The sequence below is a fragment of the Ascaphus truei genome, chromosome 17 (genome assembly GCF_040206685.1).
Source record: "Ascaphus truei isolate aAscTru1 chromosome 17, aAscTru1.hap1, whole genome shotgun sequence".
In the NCBI taxonomy this organism is placed as follows: Eukaryota; Metazoa; Chordata; class Amphibia; order Anura; family Ascaphidae; genus Ascaphus; species Ascaphus truei.
In genome coordinates, this window is record NC_134499.1 from 4,627,226 (window position 1) to 4,649,952 (window position 22,727).

The 22,727-nt window shown below is 57.3% G+C and overlaps 1 protein-coding gene across 1 annotated transcript in view; it reads right to left on the reverse strand.

The window, feature by feature from the left end:
* Positions 1 to 22,727, reverse strand: part of TAB1 (TGF-beta activated kinase 1 (MAP3K7) binding protein 1) — a 63,843-nt gene that overhangs the window by 16,546 nt on the left and 24,570 nt on the right. Inside the window, exons 5-9 of the mRNA XM_075573751.1 lie at positions 21,849 to 21,987; positions 21,005 to 21,118; positions 8,635 to 8,746; positions 4,052 to 4,196; positions 2,681 to 2,903 (exon numbers count right to left, since the gene is read on the reverse strand). Coding sequence (XP_075429866.1) covers positions 2,681 to 2,903; positions 4,052 to 4,196; positions 8,635 to 8,746; positions 21,005 to 21,118; positions 21,849 to 21,987 — 733 coding nt within the window. The remainder of the gene's footprint in view (positions 1 to 2,680; positions 2,904 to 4,051; positions 4,197 to 8,634; positions 8,747 to 21,004; positions 21,119 to 21,848; positions 21,988 to 22,727) is intronic.

The window sequence follows — 22,727 nt, forward strand, 5'->3', positions numbered from 1 at the left end:
CACTATGCAGAGTCACGGACAGTGTGACACGGCACCATGCAGCGACACGGACAGTGTGACACGGCACCATGCAGCGACACGGACAGTATGACACTGCACCATGCAGTGACACGGACAGTGTGACACGGCACAATGCAGTGACACGGACAGTGTGACACGGCACAATGCAGAGACACGGACAGTGTGACACGGCACTATGCAGAGACACGGACAGTGTGACACGGCACAATGCAGAGACACGGACAGTGTGACACGGCACCATGCAGAGACACGGACAGTGTGACACGGCACCATGCCGCGACACGGACAGTGTGACACGGACAGTGTGACACGGCACCATGCAGCGACACGGACAGTGTGACACGGCACCATGCCGCGACACGGACAGTGTGACACGGCACTATGCAGAGACACGGACAGTGTGACACGGACAGTGTGACACGGCACCATGCAGAGACACGGACAGTGTGACACGGACAGTGTGACACGGCACCATGCAGTGACACGGACAGTGTGACACGGACAGTGTGACACGGCACCATGCAGTGACACAGACAGTGTGACACGGCACTATGCAGTGACACGGACAGTGTGACACGGCACCATGCAGAGACACGGACAGTGTGACACGGCACCATGCAGAGACACGGACAGTGTGACACGGCACCATGCAGCGACACGGACAGTGTGACACGGCACCATGCAGTGACACGGACAGTATGACACGGCACCATGCAGACACGGACTGTGTGACACGGCACCATGCAGCGACACGGACAGTATGACACGGCACCATGCAGACACGGACTGTGTGACACGGCACCATGCAGTGACACGGACAGTGTGACACGGCACTATGCAGCGACACGGACAGTGTGACACGGCACCATGCAGCGACACGGACAGTGTGACACGGCACCATGCAGAGACACGGACAGTGACACGGCACCATGCAGCGACACGGACAGTGTGACACGGCACCATGCAGAGACACGGACAGTGTGACACGGCACCATGCAGCGACACGGACAGTGTGACACGGCACTATGCAGTGACACGGACAGTGTGACACGGCACCATGCAGAGACACGGACAGTGTGACACGGCACCATGCAGTGACACGGACAGTGTGACACGGCACCATGCAGCGACACGGACAGTGTGACAAGGCACTATGCAGAGACACGGACAGTGTGACACGGCACCATGCAGAGACACGGACAGAGTGACACGGACAGTGTGACACGGACAGTGTGACACGGCACCATGCAGAGACACGGACAGTGTGACACTGCACCATGCAGCGACACGGACAGTGTGACACGGCACCATGCAGAGACACGGACAGTGTGACACGGCACCATGCAGAGACACGGACAGTGAGACACGGACAGTGTGACACGGCACCATGCAGCGACACGGACAGTGTGACACGGCACCATGCAGAGACACGGACAGTGTGACACGGCACCATGCAGAGACACGGACAGTGTGACACGGCACCATGCAGTGACACGGACAGTGTGACACGGCACCATGCAGCGACACGGACAGTGTGACACGGCACTATGCAGAGACACGGACAGTGTGACACGGCACCATGCAGAGACACGGACAGTGTGACACGGCACCATGCAGCGACACGGACAGTGTGACACGGCACTATGCAGTGACACGGACAGTGTGACACGGCACTATGCAGTGACACGGACAGTGTGACACGGCACCATGCAGAGACACGGACAGTGTGACAAGGCACCATGGAGCGACACGGACAGTATGACACGGCACCATGCAGAGACACGGACAGTGTGACACGGCACCATGCAGTGACACGGACAGTGTGACACGGCACCATGCAGCGACACGGACAGTGTGACACGGCACTATGCAGAGACACGGACAGTGTGACACGGCACCATGCAGCGACACGGACAGTGTGACACGGCACCATGCAGAGACACGGACAGTGTGACACGGCACTATGCAGCGACACGGACAGTGTGACACGGCACCATGCAGAGACACGGACAGTGTGACAAGGCACCATGGAGCGACACGGACAGTGTGACACGGCACTATGCAGCGACACGGACAGTGTGACACGGCACTATGCAGCGACATGGACAGTGTGACACGGCACCATGCAGAGACACGGACAGTGTGACACGGCACCATGCAGCGACACGGACAGTGTGACACGGCACCATGCAGAGACACGGACAGTGTGACAAGGCACCATGCAGAGACACGGACAGTGTGACACGGCACCATGCAGCGACACGGACAGTGTGACACGGCACTATGCAGAGACACGGACAGTGTGACACGGCACTATGCAGCGACATGGACAGTGTGACACGGCACCATGCAGAGACACGGACAGTGTGACACGGCACCATGCAGCGACACGGACAGTGTGACACGGCACCATGCAGAGACACGGACAGTGTGACAAGGCACCATGCAGAGACACGGACAGTGTGACACGGCACCATGCAGCGACACGGACAGTGTGACACGGACAGTGTGACACGGACAGTGTGACACGGACAGTGTGACACGGCACCATGCAGTGACACGGACAGTGTGACACGGACAGTGTGACACGGACAGTGTGACACGGACAGTGTGACACGGACAGTGTGACACGGCACAGCGACACGGCGCACAGTCTCACCCTGGGTGGGGGTGAGGGTGCTGTGACTCATCTCGCCCAGCGGGTAGCCCAGGTTCCGGATGAGCAGCGTCATGTCCTCGTGTTTTGTGCAGAACTTGGCGCGCTCCCCGCTGCTGGCAAAGGTGTCGTGGTGAATCCGCTTCACCCTCTCCACCACCGCCTGTGCCACCCCGTCCAGAGACACCTGCTTGGCAAACTCTGTGGCGATCATCGCTGCTATCTCCTGAGGGGGAGGGAAGAAGAGAGGAAAGGGGGGGGGGTAAGGAGAGAGAGTGGGGAAGAGGAAAGAGAGGGGGGGAGAGAGTGAGAAATATGGAAGGAGAGGGTGGAGAGAGGGGAAGTAGTTAGAGCGCAGGGAAGAGGAGAAAGATTAAAGGAGAGGGGGAGAGAGAGGGAAAGGAGAGGAGTGGAGCGAGGAGAGGGAGGAGACGTGGGACGGAGGAGAGGGGGGAGGAAGATGGGGGGGAGAAAGGGGGGTTGAGGGGGGGGTTCCAGGTAAGAGGAAAAAGATGAAAGGAGAGAGAGGGGGCGAGAGAGAGGGAAAGGAGAGAGAGCAAGGCAGAGGAAAAAAGTGAGAGGGGGTAAGGAGGAGAGAGGGGGTAAGGAGGAGAGAGGGGGAAGGGGAGAGGGAGGAGAAAAGGTGGAGGAGAGAGCGGGAAGGGGGGAGGGAGGAGAAAAGGGGGAGGAGAGAGGGGAAAGGAGAGAGAGTGGGGGGGAAAGCGAGAGAGGGGGGGACGGAGAGAGAGAGGGGGTAATGGAGAGTAAGAGCAAGGGGGGAAAGGAAAGAGAGGGAAAGGAGAGAGGGAGAGGGGGAGAGGGGGGAAAAGGAGAGGCGCAATAGAGAGATCCAGAGAAGAGAAGGAAAAGATGGAGGAAAAGAGAGAGACAAATCCAGATAAACAGAGGAAGGAAGAGAGAGGGGAAAAGACGGAGAGAGCGAGGAGATGAGAGGGAAAGAAAAACGAAGAATAATGGAGAAAAAGGTAAAAATACAAAAAGAAAGACACGGAGAGGAAGTAGATTTGTGGAAGATATTGCAGGTGGATTACAGCTGGGGGATCAACGCCAGCCCACAAGTCTCCCCCCAAACAGGTCAGGGTTTCAGGATATTCCAGCTTCAGCACAGGTGGCTCACTCAGAGGCTCATGAGCCTCAGAGCCTCTGATTGAGCCACCTGTACTGAAGCAGGGACTGATTGAGCCACCTGTGTTGAAGCAGGGAAGTCCTCAAAACCTGACCTGTTGGCGGTGGGAAGGGGGGCTTGAAGACTGGAGCTGAGCACTCCTGGATACAACACAGTAGGTGACAGGTTCCTGTGTCAAGCAACCATCTTGTTTCAATCCCGCGTCCTAGCGTCCTATAACAAGGCACCTGATTGGCCTGTCCGGGTCCATGCGCCGACTCTAGAGCCTTGTAAAGTCCTTCTGACATAAGCACCAGGAAGCCGGTGACCTCGTCCAATGGCTGACCACCGTGGATCTCTGGCTCTGCTGTGATTGGCTTGGACTTGGCAGTGCTGGGGTGGAAAGGGCAGGAGAAATGAGGTCAGTGGAAGCAAATTATCCCAGTGCGGTTAGACAGTGAGGGCTCCCGGTAATGCAAAATGTGTAGGGGGAGGGAGAGAGGAGGGGAGGGAGAGAGGAGGGGAGGGAGAGAGGAGGGGAGGGAGAGAGAAGGGGAGGGAGAGAGAAGGGGAGGGAGAGAGAAGGGGAGGGCGAGAGAAGGGGAGGGAGAGAGAAGGGGAGGGAGAGAGAAGGGGAGGGAGAGAGAAGGGGAGGGAGAGAGAAGGGGAGGGCGAGAGAAGGGGAGGGCGAGAGAAGGGGAGGGAGAGAGAAGGGGAGGGAGAGAGAAGGGGAGGGAGAGAGGAGGGGAGGGAAAGAAGAGGAAGAGGAGAGAGTTAAGGAGAGAGGAGAGGGGAGGATAAGAAGAAAGATCGGAGGAGAGGGGAAAGGAGAAAGGAGGAGGGAGAAAGGAAGAGAGGGAGATAAGAGGAGAGAGAGTTAAGGAGAGAGGAGATGGGAGGATAGGAAGAGAGAGGATGAGGAGAGACGAGAGGGAGAGAGGAGAGGAAGAGGAAAAAAAGGAGATAGAGAAGGAGGGACAGAAGGGGAGAGAAGGAGAAAAGAGAGGGGGAGGAGAGGAGGGAAAAACTTGCTATTTACAGTTTATTAAACAGCCTCGTTAACGTTTTATTCACGTAAATAGCCGTTAATGAGCAGCTGCAGTGTGCCACCGTTTGCCGATACCCGGTATGATCGCAGCCATACAGAGCCGGGCAGCGAGACCTCTCGATGCTGCACGTTATCCTGCCTCACTAATCCGGATCTTCGAGCCAGTCCCTTTCCCAGTCATCCCCGATCATCCTCCTGCTGAGCATCCGCTGCGTCCCCCCGTTATTCCGCACGTCAGCCGAACAAGTCTTACACATTGCTACCCCAAACAAGCCCCCTTATCTCTCGCTCTCTGCCCCGCTACCCCCCCAAAGAGGGACCGAGTACAATGCTGAAACTGTGCATGCATGAACCGGCAAGGGACGGCTTTAATGTTTGATGCAGAATAGGGTTAGTGTGAAGATCAGAAAGATGATCTTATCAAGATACCGGCAAATACAGCTGCAGCGAACTTTCAATACCGCGAGGTCCGTGGAGAACCGACCTTCCCTGAAGATAGAGTTTTGCAACCCGATTACCTGGTCTAACCAAGCCTGCTAACTCAGGCCCGACACTCAGCCACCGAACAGAGACAGCAGGAAGTGCAGTGGGAGCGCGGGAAACGGAATACACAGGAGCAGGGCTGGACAAGTGATACAAAATGCCACTCGCCCGAAAAAAGGCACCCCCCCCAAAGTGTACTAATGGTAGTGACGTGGTTAAGGAGTCAGTCCCTCCTAGGGGCAAAGTGTACTAATGGCAGTGATAGGGTTAAGGAGTCAGTCCCTCCTAGGGGCAAAGTGTACTAATGGCAGTGACATGGTTAAGGGGTCAGTTCCTCCTAGGGGCTAAGTGTACTAATGGCAGTGACATGGTTAAGGGGTCAGTCACTCCTAGGTGCAAAGTGTACTAATGGCAGTGACAGGGTTAAGGGGTCAGTCCCTCCTAGGGGCAAAGTGTACTAATGGCAGTGACATGGTTAAGGGGTCAGTCACTCCTAGGTGCAAAGTGTACTAATGGCAGTGATATGTTTCAGGGATCAGTCCCTCCTAGGGGCAAAGTGTACTAATGGCAGTGACAGGGTTAAGGAGTCAGTCCCTCCTAGGGGCAAAGTGTACTAATGGCAGTGATAGGGTTAAGGGGTCAGTCCCTCATAGGGGCAAAGTGTACTAATGGCAGTGACAGGGTTAAGTGGTCACATCTGGGTGATTAATGCCTTTTTACCCCAATCTTTTATTTTGACTTTTTCTTCCTTAAATTTAGTTTGTAAACACAGGGAGCTGAGACTTGGGAGGGGGCGTGATCTCCTCCCGCTCCCTTCTGTCTCATGTCTCTGTGTGTTCAACAAGAGTTTGCACAGGCAGATCCCCCCTCTCTCCCCTCCCCTTATCTTTACTGGTTCAATGGTGAGGACGGGGGTGGGGGGGATAAGGAGAAAGAAAACACTTGATTAACAAACGCTCCCCCCATTCAGAGGAAATACAATTCGTAATTCCCCCCAAATGAAAGATGCAAATCTTTGCTATTTAGCATGGTTAGAATCCCTTATAGAGGCCCGTTACTCTCTTACATTGTTACTTGGGATCGCTGACATTCAGTGTTTCCTACGAGGCCCCTCCCCCCCAACCCCCCCCATTTAAGGTCATGAAAGTTTTCATCGTTCCCAAAGAGGCCAGAAGTGGGAGATGGTTTCACTGCTTCAGCACAGGCGGCTCAATCAGAAGCATGGACTGATAGAGCCACCTGTGCTGAAGTAGGGACTGCTTGAGCCACAATAAAATACGAAATCCAGATTAATGGTGCACAGCAGTATTGTTTAAGCAAGAAAAATGACAGGGCCTTCTGTTGAGGGGTTCAGGTGTACAGGATATCCCTGCTTCAGCATAGGTGGTTCAATCAGAGGGTCAGTCGAAGACTGGGCCTCTGATTGAGCCACCTGTGCTGAAGCAGATACTGAGCCACATGTGCTGAAGCAGGGACTGATTGAGCCACCTGTGCTGAAGCATCAAAACGTGGCAACCAGTTAAGCTATGGCACGTGCCCTAGGAGGGACGACCCGTGCAATACAGACGTTTTCTTTTATAAAGATAGTATTAGATAATACGGCATTACCGTCTTTTAGTTTTCTAACTCCTAATGCCATTTGTTATGCGTATAGCCCTGGTAGGTTTGGGCTATTATTCTGTCCTCCTCCTGTGCAATAATCCCTGGTAAGGGCAGTTCGCCAGGAGTAAATATGGGTTTTCCCTACTCACTGTAATTTAGTTGGTCAGAGAAGGTAGTGCTCAGGCCTTGTGTCAATCAGAGGCACAGGGGTGGGTCTACTGTACTAAATGAACGACCACTTCCTGTTTTCTTGAGTTCCTCTCCACTTTAGAGAGAGGATAGTTGGTTCCAGCAAGCTGCCAGGGCTCTGGCACGCTTGAAGCCCTCCCTCTGGGGAGAGGGGAGAGATATTCCTCTTACTCCACAAGGGAGTAAGAGAAGAGCAAGGACAGCTCCTAGGGCCCTGACTAGGAGTGGTGTCCAGGGACAGCCTGAAGGTGACAGCCTCTGAGTGCTGTGTGCTGTGACATACTGTGCTGAATCAGGAAGGATCAATAAAGGCCATCTGCTTTTATCTATACCTCCTGCCTGAGAGTGGAGTATATTGGGAGGAGGTGGACATAACTCTTTTGCAGATACTCCACCCCACACAACTGCGGGCTGCACAAGGTGGAGGCGCTGCACCATCAAGGAGAATTCGGGCACAGCCCCAGAAGCCTGTCCTGTTATCCCCCATGACATTGCGGGAGACTCAGGGTGCCCTGTTACCAGCAGGTATGCACCAACAAGAGCGATGTAACCAGAGAGCTAGTTCCCTTAGGAGACCCTATGTGAGATTGGGGGGGGGAAACACCGTTACATGCGGAGTAATGTACCGAGCACCCTTTGGTTGCTTTAGCACACGCAGCTCTTCCAGAGCCCTGCCCTCTCCCCAGCACCCTGCCCTCTCCCCAGCACCCTGCCCTCTCCCCAGCACCCTGCCCTCTCCCCAGCACCCTGCCCTCTCCCCAGCACCCTGCCCTCTCCCCAGCACGAACTTTGGCAACAACTGATCACAAACATCTCTTGCAGTGTTTCCAGCACGAGACTGTCTGTCTACTATTACAGCGTTCACCTCCGCCACAATGGTAGCCGTAGTAATATAAGGTTACATTGTAGTTGTTGCGTTCCACTGAATGCCGGATAGTTTCAAAATCAGCCCTTTCATGAGCCGGATCTTTGCCGACTCACAGGAGAACGCATCGCTCGGAAAGCTGAGGGCATTCCTTTCCCTTAAAGCTGCAGACCAGGCAACAGCCTACATGTGGTTTTTTTATAAATCAGTTCTGTATTATGAGAAAATACTTGTAGCATTTTTTTAAACAACTCTGAATTACATGTTTAATGTATTAATGTAACAAGCCCTTTTTGTTTCTATAGCAACAATTTACAGTCACACCCCCTTCCTCTTCTGAAACAGGCTCTGGCACACCCCTTTTTGAGCCCTGCCCTCTCTTGCACCAATTGTATCTAGTGACTGCCTGGTCACATGATCTCCCCCACAGACCTTTGTATCTTTGGTCCTCTTCTGCTGAAGTGACAGCCATTTAGTGAGCCCCCGAGCTGAATCTTCACCAATCGATCAGCAACTTAGCTAATTACTTATCATTCTCTGACTGTATTGATGCGCTTATTAAAGGGGAAAAACCGGCAGCTTGGACGGCTAAAGGTAAATCAAATGCCCCCTGGAACGATCGCCCGCCCTGTGCCACCGCTCACCTCAACAGCTCCATGTCACCAAAGCTGTACTTCACCTTGTAGTCTCCGATCCGGCGTGTGCTTGGCTGACCGCCGATCATGCCCACCTGTTTAATCTTTGCCGTGTCCAAACCTGTGAGAGCGAGAGACCATGCACATCAGTATCAAGCATGGCCCCAGCAGGGAATCCCAACTGGAAGAGCTGAACAATGGCGTGAGCGCTCGCCGCCGACGCAATCATCTGTTTGGCGAAGTAATGACGACGGCCGTATCAGTCAGAGATAAACAGCGGGGATCAGCGCGCCCCGAACAGAGCAGCGCAGGGAACCGGGCACGTTGCGGACGGGCGCATCGCTGGAGGACGCGCCGATTCCAGCCAGCGAGCAGTACGGCACGGAGTACAATGTGGCATTCATCTTTAGTGTGCGAAAGGCTGTGCCGAGCATACCGTGGGCACCCGGGAAGGGACATGCGGCTGCGGCCGTCTCTCCGCGACCAAGTCTCCGCCGGCGACCAGCCGCACAGGGACCCTCCTCCGCTGGGCGCTCCAGCAGGGATAGGGGAGAGGGTTAAGGATAGGGATTTTAGGGATAAGGGGCTACGGGGGTTTAGGGGGTAAGGGGGTTGGATTTAGGGGTAGGGGTTAGGATTTAGGGGTAATTGGTTTAGGGGCTACAGGGTTGGATTTAGGGGCCAAGGGGGTTCAGGGGCCAAGGGGGTTCAGGGGCCAAGGGGGTACAGGGGCCAAGGGGGTTCAGGGGCCAAGGGGGTTCAGGGGCCAAGGGGGTTCAGGGGCCAAGGGGGTTCAGGGGCCAAGGGGGTTTAGGGGTAAGGGGGTTGGATTTAGGGGTAAGGGGGTTGGATTTAGGGGTAAGGGGGTTGGATTTAGGGGTAAGGGGGTTGGATTTAGGGGTAATCGGGTTTAGGGGCTACGGGGGTTTAGGGGCTACGGGGGTTTAGGGGCTAAGGGGGTTTAGGGCTAAGGGGGTTTAGGGGTAAGGGGGTTTAGGGGTAAGGGGGTTTAGGGTTAAGGGGGTTTAGGGGTAAGGGGGTTTAGGGTTAAGGGGGTTTAGGGGTAAGGGGGTTTAGGAGTAAGGGGGTTTAGGGGTAAGGGGGTTTAGGAGTAAGGGGGTTTAGGAGTAAGGGGGTTGGATTTAGGGGTAAGGGGTTAGGATTTAGGGGTAATCGGGTTTAGGGGCTACGGGGGTTTAGGGGCTACGGGGGTTTAGGGGCTACGGGGGTTTAGGGGCTAAGGGGGTTTAGGGCTAAGGGGGTAGCGTTAGTATTAGGGGTTAAGATTAGGGGTTTCAGGGTAAGGGGTAAAGTTTGGGGCTTACTTTGGCGGTGAGAGGCTCCGGCGGCGATTTGGTCGCGACCACATGTCTTAGACAGATGGGCACTCACCACTTGTCTAGGGGGCGACGGGGGTGACCTCTCCGACCGGCCAGCTGCGACAACATGGAAATTCTCGCCATGTGATCTCTCCTGGAGCGATCACGACTCAGGATGCGAGGGAGGCCCGCCGCACCCCCAGCCCCGCCGTAACCCCCGGCCCCGCCGTAACCCCCCGGCCCCGCCGTAACCCCCCGGCCCCGCCGCACCCCCCGGCCCCGCCGCACCCCCCGGCCCCGCCGCAACCCCCGGCCCCGCCGCAACCCCCGGCCCCGCCGTAACCCCCGGCCCCGCCGCACCCCCGGCCCCGCCGTAACCCCCGGCCCCGCCGTAACCCCCGGCCCCGCCGTAACCCCCAGCCCCGCCGTACCCCAGCCCCGCCGCACCCCCGTAACCCCCCGGCCCCGCCGTACCCCCCGGCCCCGCCGCACCCCCCGGCCCCGCCGCACCCCCCGGCCCCGCCGCACCCCCAGCCCCGCCGTACCCCAGCCCCGCCGCACCCCCAGCCCCGCCGTAACCCCCAGCCCCGCCGTACCCCAGCCCCGCCGCACCCCCAGCCCCGCCGCACCCCCAGCCCCGCCGCACCCCCAGCCCCGCCGCACCCCAGCACCGCCGTACCCCCAGCCCCGCCGCACCCCAGCCCCGCCGCACCCCCAGCCCCGCCGCAACCACCAGCCCCGCCGTAACCCCCAGCCCCGCCGCACCCCCAGCCCCGCCGCAACCACCAGCCCCGCCGCAACCACCAGCCCCGCCGTACCCCCAGCCCCGCCGCACCCCAGCCCCGCCGTAACCCCCGGCCCCGCCGTACCCCAGCACCGCCGTAACCCCCGGCCCCGCCGTAACCCCCAGCCCCGCCGTAACCCCCAGCCCCGCCGTAACCCCCAGCCCCGCCGCACCCCAGCCCCGCCGCACCCCCAGCCCCGCCGCAACCACCAGCCCCGCCGTAACCCCCAGCCCCGCCGCACCCCCAGCCCCGCCGCAACCCCCAGCCCCGCCGCAACCACCAGCCCCGCCGTACCCCCAGCCCCGCCGCACCCCAGCCCCGCCGTAACCCCCGGCCCCGCCGTACCCCAGCACCGCCGTAACCCCCGGCCCCGCCGTAACCCCCAGCCCCGCCGTAACCCCCAGCCCCGCCGTAACCCCCAGCCCCGCCGTAACCCCCAGCCCCGCCGTACCCCCAGCCCCGCCGCACCCCCAGCACCGCCGCACCCCCAGCCCCGCCGCACCCCCAGCCCCGCCGCACCCCCAGCCCCGCCGCACCCCCAGCCCCGCCGTACCCCCAGCCCCGCCGTACCCCCAGCCCCGCCGCACCCCCAGCACCGCCGCACCCCCAGCCCCGCCGCACCCCCAGCCCCGCCGCACCCCCAGCCCCGCCGCACCCCCAGCCCCGCCGCACCCCCAGCCCCGCCGCACCCCCAGCCCCGCCGTACCCCAGCACCGCCGTAACCCCCAGCCCCGCCGCACCCCCAGCCCCGCCGCACCCCCAGCCCCGCCGTACCCCAGCCTTGCCGTAACCCCCAGCCCCGCCGTACCCCCAGCCCCGCCGTACCCCCAGCCCCGCCGTACCCCCAGCCCCCCAAAGGCTCATGTAACCCGCTTCTTTAACAACAAATCAATAACAATTCAACCGTCTTATCGGGTTCAAAGGTGAGTGATTTGGTTTGGAGCACACCGCCGGTCCCCTGTCATTCTCACCGCGCCAGGACGGCGCCAAATGACTTTATCAAGGGGGACTTTAATATGAAGATTTGGAAATGCAATGGCCGCCTTATTGCCAGAGGGATCAGATAGAGGCTTGTCCTATACGGGACTTGTCCTATACGTGGCCGGTTGGGACGGTTCTCGGACAACGTTCCCCATCGACTGTAACGGGGAATGGCGGCCGCTTTGGCGGGAGTAAGATACGCCCGCTGCTGTTGAATGAAACTGTTTGGACGCACTTCCACGTGTCTCGCTCTGATAAAAATAAAATGTTCCAATCACTTAACTCGGGGGGGCTCAACTCCGGCCCACAAGACCCCATCAACAGGTCAGGTTTTCAGGATATCCCTGCTTCAGCACAGGTGGCTCAGTCTTCGGCTGCAACACCTGTGCTGAAGCAAGGACTGATTGAGCCACCTGTGCTGAAGCAGGGACTGATTGAGCCACCTGTGCTGAAGCAGGTAGTGATTGAGCCACCTGTGCTGAAGCTGGGATACCCTTAAAAGCCGACCTGTTGGGGGGTCACAAGGACTGCAGCTGACCCCCACTGACTTAACTTCTATTAAACATGTAAGTGACCTCCGCTCCGTCTCACATCACAATGCCACACCCAGATTAATGGTGCCCAGCGGGACTGTTTAATTAAGAACCAGTCACCGAAGGCGCGCTGCACCATTAATCTGGGTGTGGCATTGTGATGTCAGGCGGAGCGGAGGTCACTTACATGTTTAATAGAAGTTAAGTCAGTGGGGGTCAGCTGCAGTCCTTGTGACCCCCCAACAGGTCGGCTTTAAAGGGTATCCCAGCTTCAGCCCAGGTGTTGCAGTCGAAGACTGAGCCACTGATTGAGACACCTGTGCTGAAGCAGGGATATCCTGAAAACATTCACCGGTAAGCCTCGCGGGGAGTGGGGGAGGGGGGAGGGGGGAATCACCGGTAAGCCTCGCGGGGAGTGGGGGAGGGGGGGAATCACCGGTAAGCCTCGCGGGGAGTGGGGGAGGGGGGGAATCACCGGTAAGCCTCGCGGGGAGTGGGGGAGGGGGGGAATCACCGGTAAGCCTCGCGGGGAGGGGGGGGGAATCACCGGTAAGCCTCGCGGGGAGTGGGGGAGGAGGGAATCACCGGTAAGCCTCGCGGGGAGTGGGGGAGGGGGGAATCACCGGTAAGCCTCGCGGGGAGTGGGGGAGGGGGGGAATCACCGTAAGCCTCGCGGGGAGTGGGGGAGGGGGGGAATCACCGGTAAGCCTCGCGGGGAGTGGGGGAGGGGGGGAATCACCGGTAAGCCTCGCGGGGAGTGGGGGAATCACCGGTAAGCCTCGCGGGGAGTGGGGAAGGGGGGGAATCACCGGTAAGCCTCGCGGGGAGTGGGGGAGGGGGGGAATCACCGGTAAGCCTTGCGGGGAGTGGGGGGGGGGGGGAATCACCGGTAAGCCTCGCGGGGAGTGGGGGAGGGGGGGAATCACCGGTTAGCCTCGCGGGGAGGGGGGGAGGGGGGAATCACCGGTAAGCCTCGCGGGGAGTGGGGGAGGGGGGAATCACCGGTAAGCCTCGCGGGGAGTGGGGGAGGAGCGTGTGTGCGCGTATACGTCGGAGCGTGTGTGTGTGTGTATACGGAGGAGCGTGTGTGCGCGCGTATACGGAGGAGCGTGTGTGTGCGTATACGGAGGAGCGTGTGTGTGCGTATACGGAGGAGCGTGTGTGTGCGTATACGGAGGAGCGTGTGTGCGCGTATACGGAGGAGTGTGTGTGCGCGTATACGGAGGAGCGTGTGTGCGTATACGGAGGAGCGTGTGTGCGTATACGGAGGAGTGTGTGTGTGCGTATACGTCGGAGCGTATGTGTGTATACGGAGGAGCGTGTGTGTGCGTATACGGAGGAGCGTGTTTGCGTATACGGAGGAGCGTGTGTGTGTATACGGAGGAGCGTGTGTGCGTATACGGAGGAGTGTGTGTGTGCGCATACGTCGGAGCGTGTGTGTGTGTATACGGAGGAGCGTGTGTGCGCGCGTATACGGAGGAGCGTGTGTGTGCGTATACGGAGGAGCGTGTGTGCGTATACGGAGGAGCGTGTGTGCGTATACGGAGGAGCGTGTGTGTGCGTATACGTCGGAGCGTGTGTGTGTATACGGAGGAGCGTGTGTGCGTATACGGAGGAGCGTGTGTGCGTATACGGAGGAGCGTGTGTGTGTATACGGAGGAGCGTGTGTGCGTATACGGAGGAGTGTGTGTGTGCGCATACGTCGGAGTGTGTGTGTGTGTATACGGAGGAGCGTGTGTGCGCGTATAAGTCGGAGCGTGTGTGTGTGTATACGGAGGAGCGTGTGTGTGTATACGGAGGAGCGTGTGTGTGTATACGGAGGAGCGTGTGTGCGTATACGGAGGAGTGTGTGTGCGCGTATACGTCGGAGCGTGTGTGTGTGTATACGGAGGAGCGTGTGTGCGCGCGTATACGGAGGAGCGTGTGTGCGTATACGGAGGAGCGTGTGTGCGCGTATACGGAGGAGCGTGTGTGTGCGTATACGGAGGAGCGTGTGTGCGCGTATACGGAGGAGCGTGTGTGCGCGTATACGGAGGAGCGTGTGTGCGCGTATACGGAGGAGTGTGTGTGCGCGTATACGGAGGAGCGTGTGTGTGTATACGTCAGAGCGTGTGTGCGCGTATACGGAGGAGCGTGTGTGCGCGTATACGGAGGAGTGTGTGTGCGCGTATACGGAGGAGCGTGTGTGTGTATACGTCAGAGCGTGTGTGTGCGTATACGGAGGAGTGTGTGTGTGCGTATACGTCGGAGCGTGTGTGTGTATACGGAGGAGCGTGTGTGTGCGTATACGGAGGAGCGTGTGTGCGTATACGGAGGAGCGTGTGTGTGTATACGGAGGAGCGTGTGTGCGTATACGGAGGAGTGTGTGTGTGCGTATACAGAGGAGCGTGTGTGCGTATACAGAGGAGCGTGTGTGTGCGTATACGGAGGAGCGTGTGTGCGTATACGGAGGAGCGTGTGTGTGTATACGGAGGAGCGTGTGTGTGCGTATACGGAGGAGCGTGTGTGTGCGTATACGGAGGAGCGTGTGTGCGCGTATACGGAGGAGCGTGTGCGCGCGTATACGTCGGAGCGTGTGTGTGTGCGTATACGGAGGAGTGTGTGTGTGCGCATACGTCGGAGCGTGTGTGTGTGTATACGTCAGAGCGTGTGTGTGCGTATACGGAGGAGTGTGTGTGTGCGTATACGTCGGAGCGTGTGTGTGTATACGTCGGAGCGTGTGTGTATACGTCGGAGCGTGTGTGTGTATACGGAGGAGCGTGTGTGTGTATACGGAGGAGCGTGTGTGTGCGTATACGGAGGAGTGTGTGTGCGCGTATACAGAGGAGCGTGTGTGCGTATACAGAGGAGCGTGTGTGTGTGCGTATACGGAGGAGCGTGTGTGCGTATACGGAGGAGCGTGTGTGCGTATACAGAGGAGCGTGTGTGTGTGCGTATACGGAGGAGCGTGTGTGCGCATACGTCGGAGCGTGTGTGTGCGTATACAGAGGAGCGTGTGTGCGTATACAGAGGAGCGTGTGTGTGTGCGTATACGGAGGAGTGTGTGTGTGCGCATACGTCGGAGCGTGTGTGTGCGTATACGTCAGAGCGTGTGTGTGCGTATACGTCAGAGCGTGTGTGTGCGTATACGGAGGAGTGTGTGTGTGCGTATACGTCGGAGCGTGTGTGTGTATACGTCGGAGCGTGTGTGTGCATATACGGAGGAGCGTGTGTGTGCATATACGGAGGAGTGTGTGTGTGCATATACGGAGGAGTGTGTGTGTGCGTATACGGAGGAGCGTGAATGCGTATACGGAGGAGTGTGTGTGTGTATATGTCAGAGCGTGTGTGTGCGTATACGGAGGAGTGTGTGTGTGCGTATACGTCGGAGCGTGTGTGTGTATACGGAGGAGCGTGTGTGCGCGTATACGGAGGAGTGTGTGTGCGCGTATACGGAGGAGCGTGTGTGCGTATACCGAGGAGCGTGTCTGGGTGTATACGGAGGAGCGTGTGTGCGCGTATACGGAGGAGTGTGTGTGTGCGCATACGTCGGAGCGTGTGTGTGCGTATACGGAGGAGCGTGTGTGTGCGTATACGGAGGAGCGTGTGTGTGCGTATACGGAGGAGTGTGTGTGTGCGTATACGGAGGAGCGTGTGTGCGTATACGGAGGAGCGTGTGTGTGTGTATACGGAGGAGCGTGTGTGTGCGTATACGGAGGAGCGTGTGTGTGCGTATACGGAGGAGCGTGTGTGTGCGTATACGGAGGAGCGTGTGTGTGCGTATACGGAGGAGCGTGTGTGTGCGTATACGGAGGAGCGTGTGTGCGCGTATACGGAGGAGCGTGTGTGCGCGTATACGGAGGAGCGTGTGTGCGCGTATACGGAGGAGCGTGTGTGCGCGTATACGGAGGAGCGTGTGTGCGCGTATACGGAGGAGCGTGTGTGCGCGTATACGGAGGAGCGTGTGTGCGCGTATACGGAGGAGCGTGTGTGCGCGTATACGGAGGAGCGTGTGTGCGCGTATACGGAGGAGCGTGTGCGCGCGTATACGTCGGAGCGTGTGTGTGTGCGTATACGGAGGAGCGTGTGTGTGCGTATACGGAGGAGCGTGTGTGCGTATACGGAGGAGCGTGTGCGCGCGTATACGTCGGAGCGTGTGTGCGCGTATACGGAGGAGCGTGTGTGTGCGTATACGGAGGAGCGTGTGTGTGTGCGTATACGGAGGAGCGTGTGTGTGCGTATACGGAGGAGCGTGTGTGCGTATACGGAGGAGCGTGTGTGCGCGTATACGGAGGAGCGTGTGTGTGCGTATACGTCGGAGCGTGTGTGTGCGTATACGTCGGAGCGTGTGTGCGCGTATACGTCGGAGCGTGTGTGCGCGTATACGTCGGAGCGTGTGTGCGCGTATACGTCGGAGCGTGTGTGCGCGTATACGGAGAAGCGTGTGTGTGTGTATACGGAGGAGCGTGTGTGTGTGTGTATACGGAGGAGCGTGTGTGCGCGTATACGGAGGAGCGTGTGTGCGCGTATACGGAGGAGCGTGTGTGCGCGTATACGTCGGAGCGTGTGTGTGCGTATACGTCGGAGCGTGTGTGCGCGTATACGGAGGAGCGTGTGTGCGCGTATACGGAGGAGCGTGTGTGCGCGTATACGGAGGAGCGTGTGTGCGCGTATACGGAGGAGCGTGTGTGCGCGTATACGGAGGAGCGTGTGTGCGCGTATACGGAGGAGCGTGTGTGCGCGTATACGGAGGAGCGTGTGTGTGCGTATACGGAGGAGCGTGTGTGCGTATACGGAGGAGCGTGTGTGTGTGTATACGGAGGAGCGTGTGTGTGTGTGTATACGGAGGAGCGTGTGTGCGCGTATACGGAGGAGCGTGTGTGCGCGTATACGGAGGAGCGTGTGTGCGCGTATACGGAGGAGCGTGTGTGCGCGTATACGGAGGAGCGTGTGTGCGCGTATACGGAGGAGCGTGTGTGCGCGTATACGGAGGAGCGTGTGTGCGTATACGGAGGAGCGTGTGCGCGCGTATACGTCGGAGCGTGTGCGCGCGTATACGTCGGAGCGTGTGTGCGCGTATACGGAGGAGCGTGTGTGTGCGTATACGGAGGAGCGTGTGTGCGCGTATACGGAGGAGCGTGTGTGCGCGTATACGGAGGAGCGTGTGTGTGCGTATACGGAGGAGCGTGTGTGCGTATACGGAGGAGCGTGTGTGCGCGTATACGGAGGAGCGTGTGTGTGCGTATACGTCGGAGCGTGTGTGTGCGTATACGTCGGAGCGTGTGCGCGTATACGTCGGAGCGTGTGTGTGCGTATACGTCGGAGCGTGTGTGTGCGTATACGTCGGAGCGTGTGTGCGCGTATACGGAGGAGCGTGTGTGCGCGTATACGGAGGAGCGTGTGTGCGCGTATACGGAGGAGCGTGTGTGCGCGTATACGGAGGAGCGTGTGTGCGCGTATACGGAGGAGCGTGTGTGCGCGTATACGGAGGAGCGTGTGTGCGCGTATACGGAGGAGCGTGTGTGTGCGTATACGGAGGAGCGTGTGTGCGCGTATACGGAGGAGCGTGTGTGCGCGTATACGGAGGAGCGTGTGTGTGCGTATACGGAGGAGCGTGTGTGTGCGTATACGGAGGAGCGTGCGTGTATACGTCGGAGCGTGTGTGTGCGCGTATACGTCGGAGCGTGTATGTGCGCGTATACGTCGGAGCGTGTGTGTGCGCGTATACGTCGGAGCGTGTGTGTGCGCGTATACGTCGGAGCGTGTGTGTGCGCGTATACGTCGGAGCGTGTGTGTGCGCGTATACGTCGGAGCGTGTGTGTGCGCGTATACGTCGGAGCGTGTGTGTGCGCGTATACGTCGGAGCGTGTGTGCGCGCGTATACGTCGGAGCGTGTGTGTGTGCGCGTATACGTCGCTATACGTCGGAGCGTGTGCGCGCGTATACGTCGGAGCGTGTGCGCGTATACACTGGCGACACACTTTATTTGAGCTTGGCTAGTCCCACGAATTCGGGTATACCCGGGTGTATTGAGGTTTGTGACTGTTTTCTGCCCGAGTACATTGAGTTATTTTCCAAGCAGGGATTGAAGCATTTTATTCCCGCTGGCTGCAATACTGCACAGTATATATATATAAACTGCATTACAATTCATGAATTTATGCCATCTGGTAGACACGCGAAGCATTGCAGCCTATTAAATCCTAATCATTATCATTTAACAGATCAGCCGCCCATCAGCCAGGCATGAACCCAGGCTGGGAAGGCAAATGCAACGGGGCTTGTCAGAGGTTAGGAGCGGCGCATTCCAGGTATCTGCCAGGTACATACCGGGTATTTGCTCGAATAAAGTGTGTCGGTGCAGTATGTCGGAGCGTGTGTGCGCGTATACGTCGGAGCGTGTGTGCGCGTATACTTCGGAGCGTGTATGTGCGCGTATACGTCGGAGCGCGTGTGCGCGTATACGTCGGAGCGTGTATGTGCGCGTATACGTCGGAGCATGTGTGCGCGTATACGTCGGAGGGTGTGCGCGCGTATACGTTGGAGCTTGTTTATGTGCGCAACCTCGGAGTGCGTGTACGTCGGAGCGTGTGTATGTGTCGAAGCGTGTGTGTGTATACGTCGGAGCGTGTGTGTGCGTATACGTTGCAGCGTGTGTGCGCATACGTCGGATCGTGTGTATGTGCGTATACGTCGTAGCGTGTGCGCTCGTATACGTCGGAGCGTGTGTGCGTGTATACGTCGGAGCGTGTGCGCGCGTATACGTCGGAGCGTGTGTATGTGTCGAAGCATGTGTGTGTATATGTCGGAGCGTGTGTGCGTATACGTTGGAGCGTGTGTGTGCGCGTATACGTCGGCGCGCGTGTGTGTATACATCGGAGCGTGTGTATGTGCGTATACGTCGGAGCGTGTGTATGTGTCGAAGTGTGTGTGTATACGTCGGAGCGTGTGTGTGCGTATACGTCGGAGCGTGTGTGAGTGTATACGTCGGAGCGTGTGTATGTGCGCATACATCGGAGCGTGTGTGCGTATACGTCGGAGCGTGTGTGTGTATACGTCGGAGCGTGTGTGTGTATACGTCGGAGCGTGTGTGTGTATACGTCGGAGCGTGTATGTGCGTATACGTCGGAGCGTGTGTCTGTACGTATACGTCGGAGCGTGTGTGTGTATGAGAGAGAAAGTGTGTGTGTGTATGAGAGAGAAAGTGTGTGTGTGGGTGTGAAGGTAGGACACCAGAAGTAGCCCCCCCACCCAATCACCCAGTCACCCCCCCACCCAATCACCCCCCCAACCAATCACCCACCCAATCAACCCCCTCCCCAGTCAATCACCCACCCAGTCAACCACCCCCCCACACCTCCACCCAGTCACCCTCCCCACCACAACATTCTCGCTCTCGTTTACGCTCGCTGTCTCACGCTTGCTCTGTCTCGCTCTCTTTCACGCTCGCTCTGTCTCGCTCTCTCTCACGCTCGCTCTGTCTCGCTCTCTCTCACGCTCGCTCTGTCTCGATCGCTTTGTCTCGCTCTCTCTCACGCTCGCTCTCTCTCACGCTCGCTCTGTCTCGCTCTCTCACGCTCGCTCTGTCTCGCTCTCTCACGCTCGCTCTGTCTCACTCTCTCTCACGCTCGCTCTGTCTCGCTCTCTCTCACGCTCGCTCTGTCTCGCTCTCTCTCACACTCGCTCTGTCTCGCTCACGCTCGCTCTATCGCTCTGTCTCGCTCTTTCACGCTCGCTGTCTCGCTCGCTCTCTCTCGCTCACGCTCTCTCTCACGCTCTGTCTCACGCTCTCGCTCGCTCTCTCACGCTCTCTCTGTCTCGCTCTCTCACGCTCGCTCTGTCTCACTCTCTCTCACGCTCGCTCTATCTCACTCTCTCTCACGCTCGCTCTGTCTCGCTCTCTCTCACGCTCGCTCTCTCTCTGTATCTGGATATCTTATTTACCCTATATATCTTAACTGCCCTATACTACACCGAAATAACCTATAGTTCTTTATTCCAGATCTGACTCTCAAGCTTCACACGGGAGACATCGGAACCCCCCCTAACCCAGAAGACAGGTAGGGAACACCTCCCCTCCAATGTATAACATTGCGGGAATGAGGTACCTGGACATTGAGGGACTGCGGATCAGGTAAGATCCCAGGTGGGATTTCAGCTTTAGATATTGTGAAGCGGGGGCATCCAGGCACTGGTTAAGGGGTGCAGGAAAGTAGTCATTCTGGCTTTTTTTTCTAAATCCGACACACACACACACACACACACACACACACACACACACAAAACAAGGACTAATTGTAGTATAATGTAATATAATAAATAAACTTATGTCAAAAACGAATGTTGTTCTTACCAGGAATTTATTCATTTTTTTTTAAAAGCGGGCCTAGGGGGCGAGTAGATTTTTTTGTTCGGCGAGTAGCTTTTTGCGAGATTTGTCAACCACTGTATGTGCGTATACGTCGGAGAGTGTGTATGTGCGCATACGTCGGAGCGTGTGTGTGTGTATACTTCGGAGCGTGTGTGTGCGTATACGTCGGAGCGTGTGTGTGCGCATACGTCGGAGCGTGTATGTGCGTATACGTCGGTGCGTGTGTATGTCTGTGTGCGTATACGTCGGAGCGTGTGTGCGTATACGTCGGAGCGTGTGTATATACGTCGGAGCGTGTGTATGTCTGTGTGGGTATACGTCGGAGCGTGTGTATGTGCGTATACATCTAAGCGTGTGTATGTCTGTGTGCGTATACGTCCACCCCTTTTGTTCATACACCGAGCTTCTTACCTAGCTGTGAGAGTCGGAATATCTCGTCCTCATTCTCGGCGGTGTGATCCGCGTTAAGCTGCGTGACCTGCAGTCCGTCCACCGTGGATTTACACAGCAGGGCTCTGTTTGTGCCTGAAATCCGGTCAAATAAAAAACGTTTTCTACTAATAACAAAACCTGGCGTTATCAGCGCACTTCCTGCCTACAAATTCCACGGTCATTTCTTTTATTTCCACCCCAATCCCACCCTCCCACCTGGAGAAATACCCTTACGCAAGAATATTTGTGCTGACTCTTAAAATGGCAACTAACATCACTGCTGCTTCCTCTCCTCAATATGGGCCTCACATCAAAGGCGGCCCGGCCTGTCTCCCCCCCCAGCCATCTTTTCCTTTGCATGGAAAGCAGTGGCGTCCTCGCAGACGCTTTCCGTCCTATTCCAACGCCATATTCATTTTTTTGTAAACCGATGCTCCGTTTAGGAGATCGACGCATTTGGAATATCAAGGACCCGGGGATGTTAAAATGGGGCCCTCCCCAGAGCACTGTGCAGTGGGGCGGTTTGCTGCTTTAAGTTGTCACCCCATTTAGAAGCAGAGATGCGAGTTGCCATTAAGCCGCTGATTCTATATGTGCCGAAGTGGCCGATCGGAGCGTTTTCTGCAGATATTCCCCATTGAAGCCAACGGGGGAGTTTCGGCCGCCCATTCACCGCTTCAGCACATATAGAATGAGCCCTTAAGTGAAAGCACTTGGCATGTAACACCTTCTTTCACAGCACAGGGGCCAGTGACTCATTAACATTTGACACGCCTACGTCACAATTCAGGGCGGGCCGTTCCAGCGTCTCCGGCTCACCCACCGACATTGGCGACATAAAGTTTGCTGTTCAGGACGAGCACTACGATGACCGTCGCTCCCCCGTAAATCTCCTTCTCCAGGGCGTTCAGCCGCTCCACGATCTTCTGGTACTGGCTGGGAAGCTGCTGATGGATCACTCCCTGCCGGAGAGGAGGAGCAGAGAGAGGAGAACGTGACCAGGAAATAAGAACCACCTACATAGCCTGAAGCCATCGTCAACGCAGCAACTAGACTATGGCTTTGAGATGTCGCCATGCGCGACAATGGACAGATTGAAGAAGATATGGTCGCTGAACGCAGGGTCTTCAAATGAAAGTAGTGTTACTGGGACGGATTTTTGAGAACATCTGAAATTGTTGAATATTTGAACAATGCTTTTCTGGTGTGCTGTAAACAATATATGCGCTCTTAAAACAGGAACGGAAAGAGTTGTATTTATTTTTAATGTTTTAATAGTGGTACTAAGAGGTCGTACATACTAAGCAGAGATTCGAAGATGCAACGCCATCCATTGTGGCTTCCTATTGGTCGCCCATTTAAATCCCATGAAGAAACCAGGAAGTAATGCTGGTAACGTCACCGATATCTCCCGAGGTTCTAATCCCATAAAACACACACACAAATACACACTTGTTATGACAGCCACCTGTGCTGAAGCAGAGACATCCTGAAAACCTGGCCTGTTGGTGGCCCTTGAGGACTGGAGTTGAGAACCCCTGATATGTACATTCATTTTCAACAGGATTGATGCTTTCAAGTGATGAACATCTGAGAAGGAGAACAGGAAGTCTCTGTGCTGCCACTGGGATGAACATCTGAGAAGGAGAACAGGAAGTCTCTGTGCTGCCACTGGGATGAACATCTGAGAAGGAGAACAGGA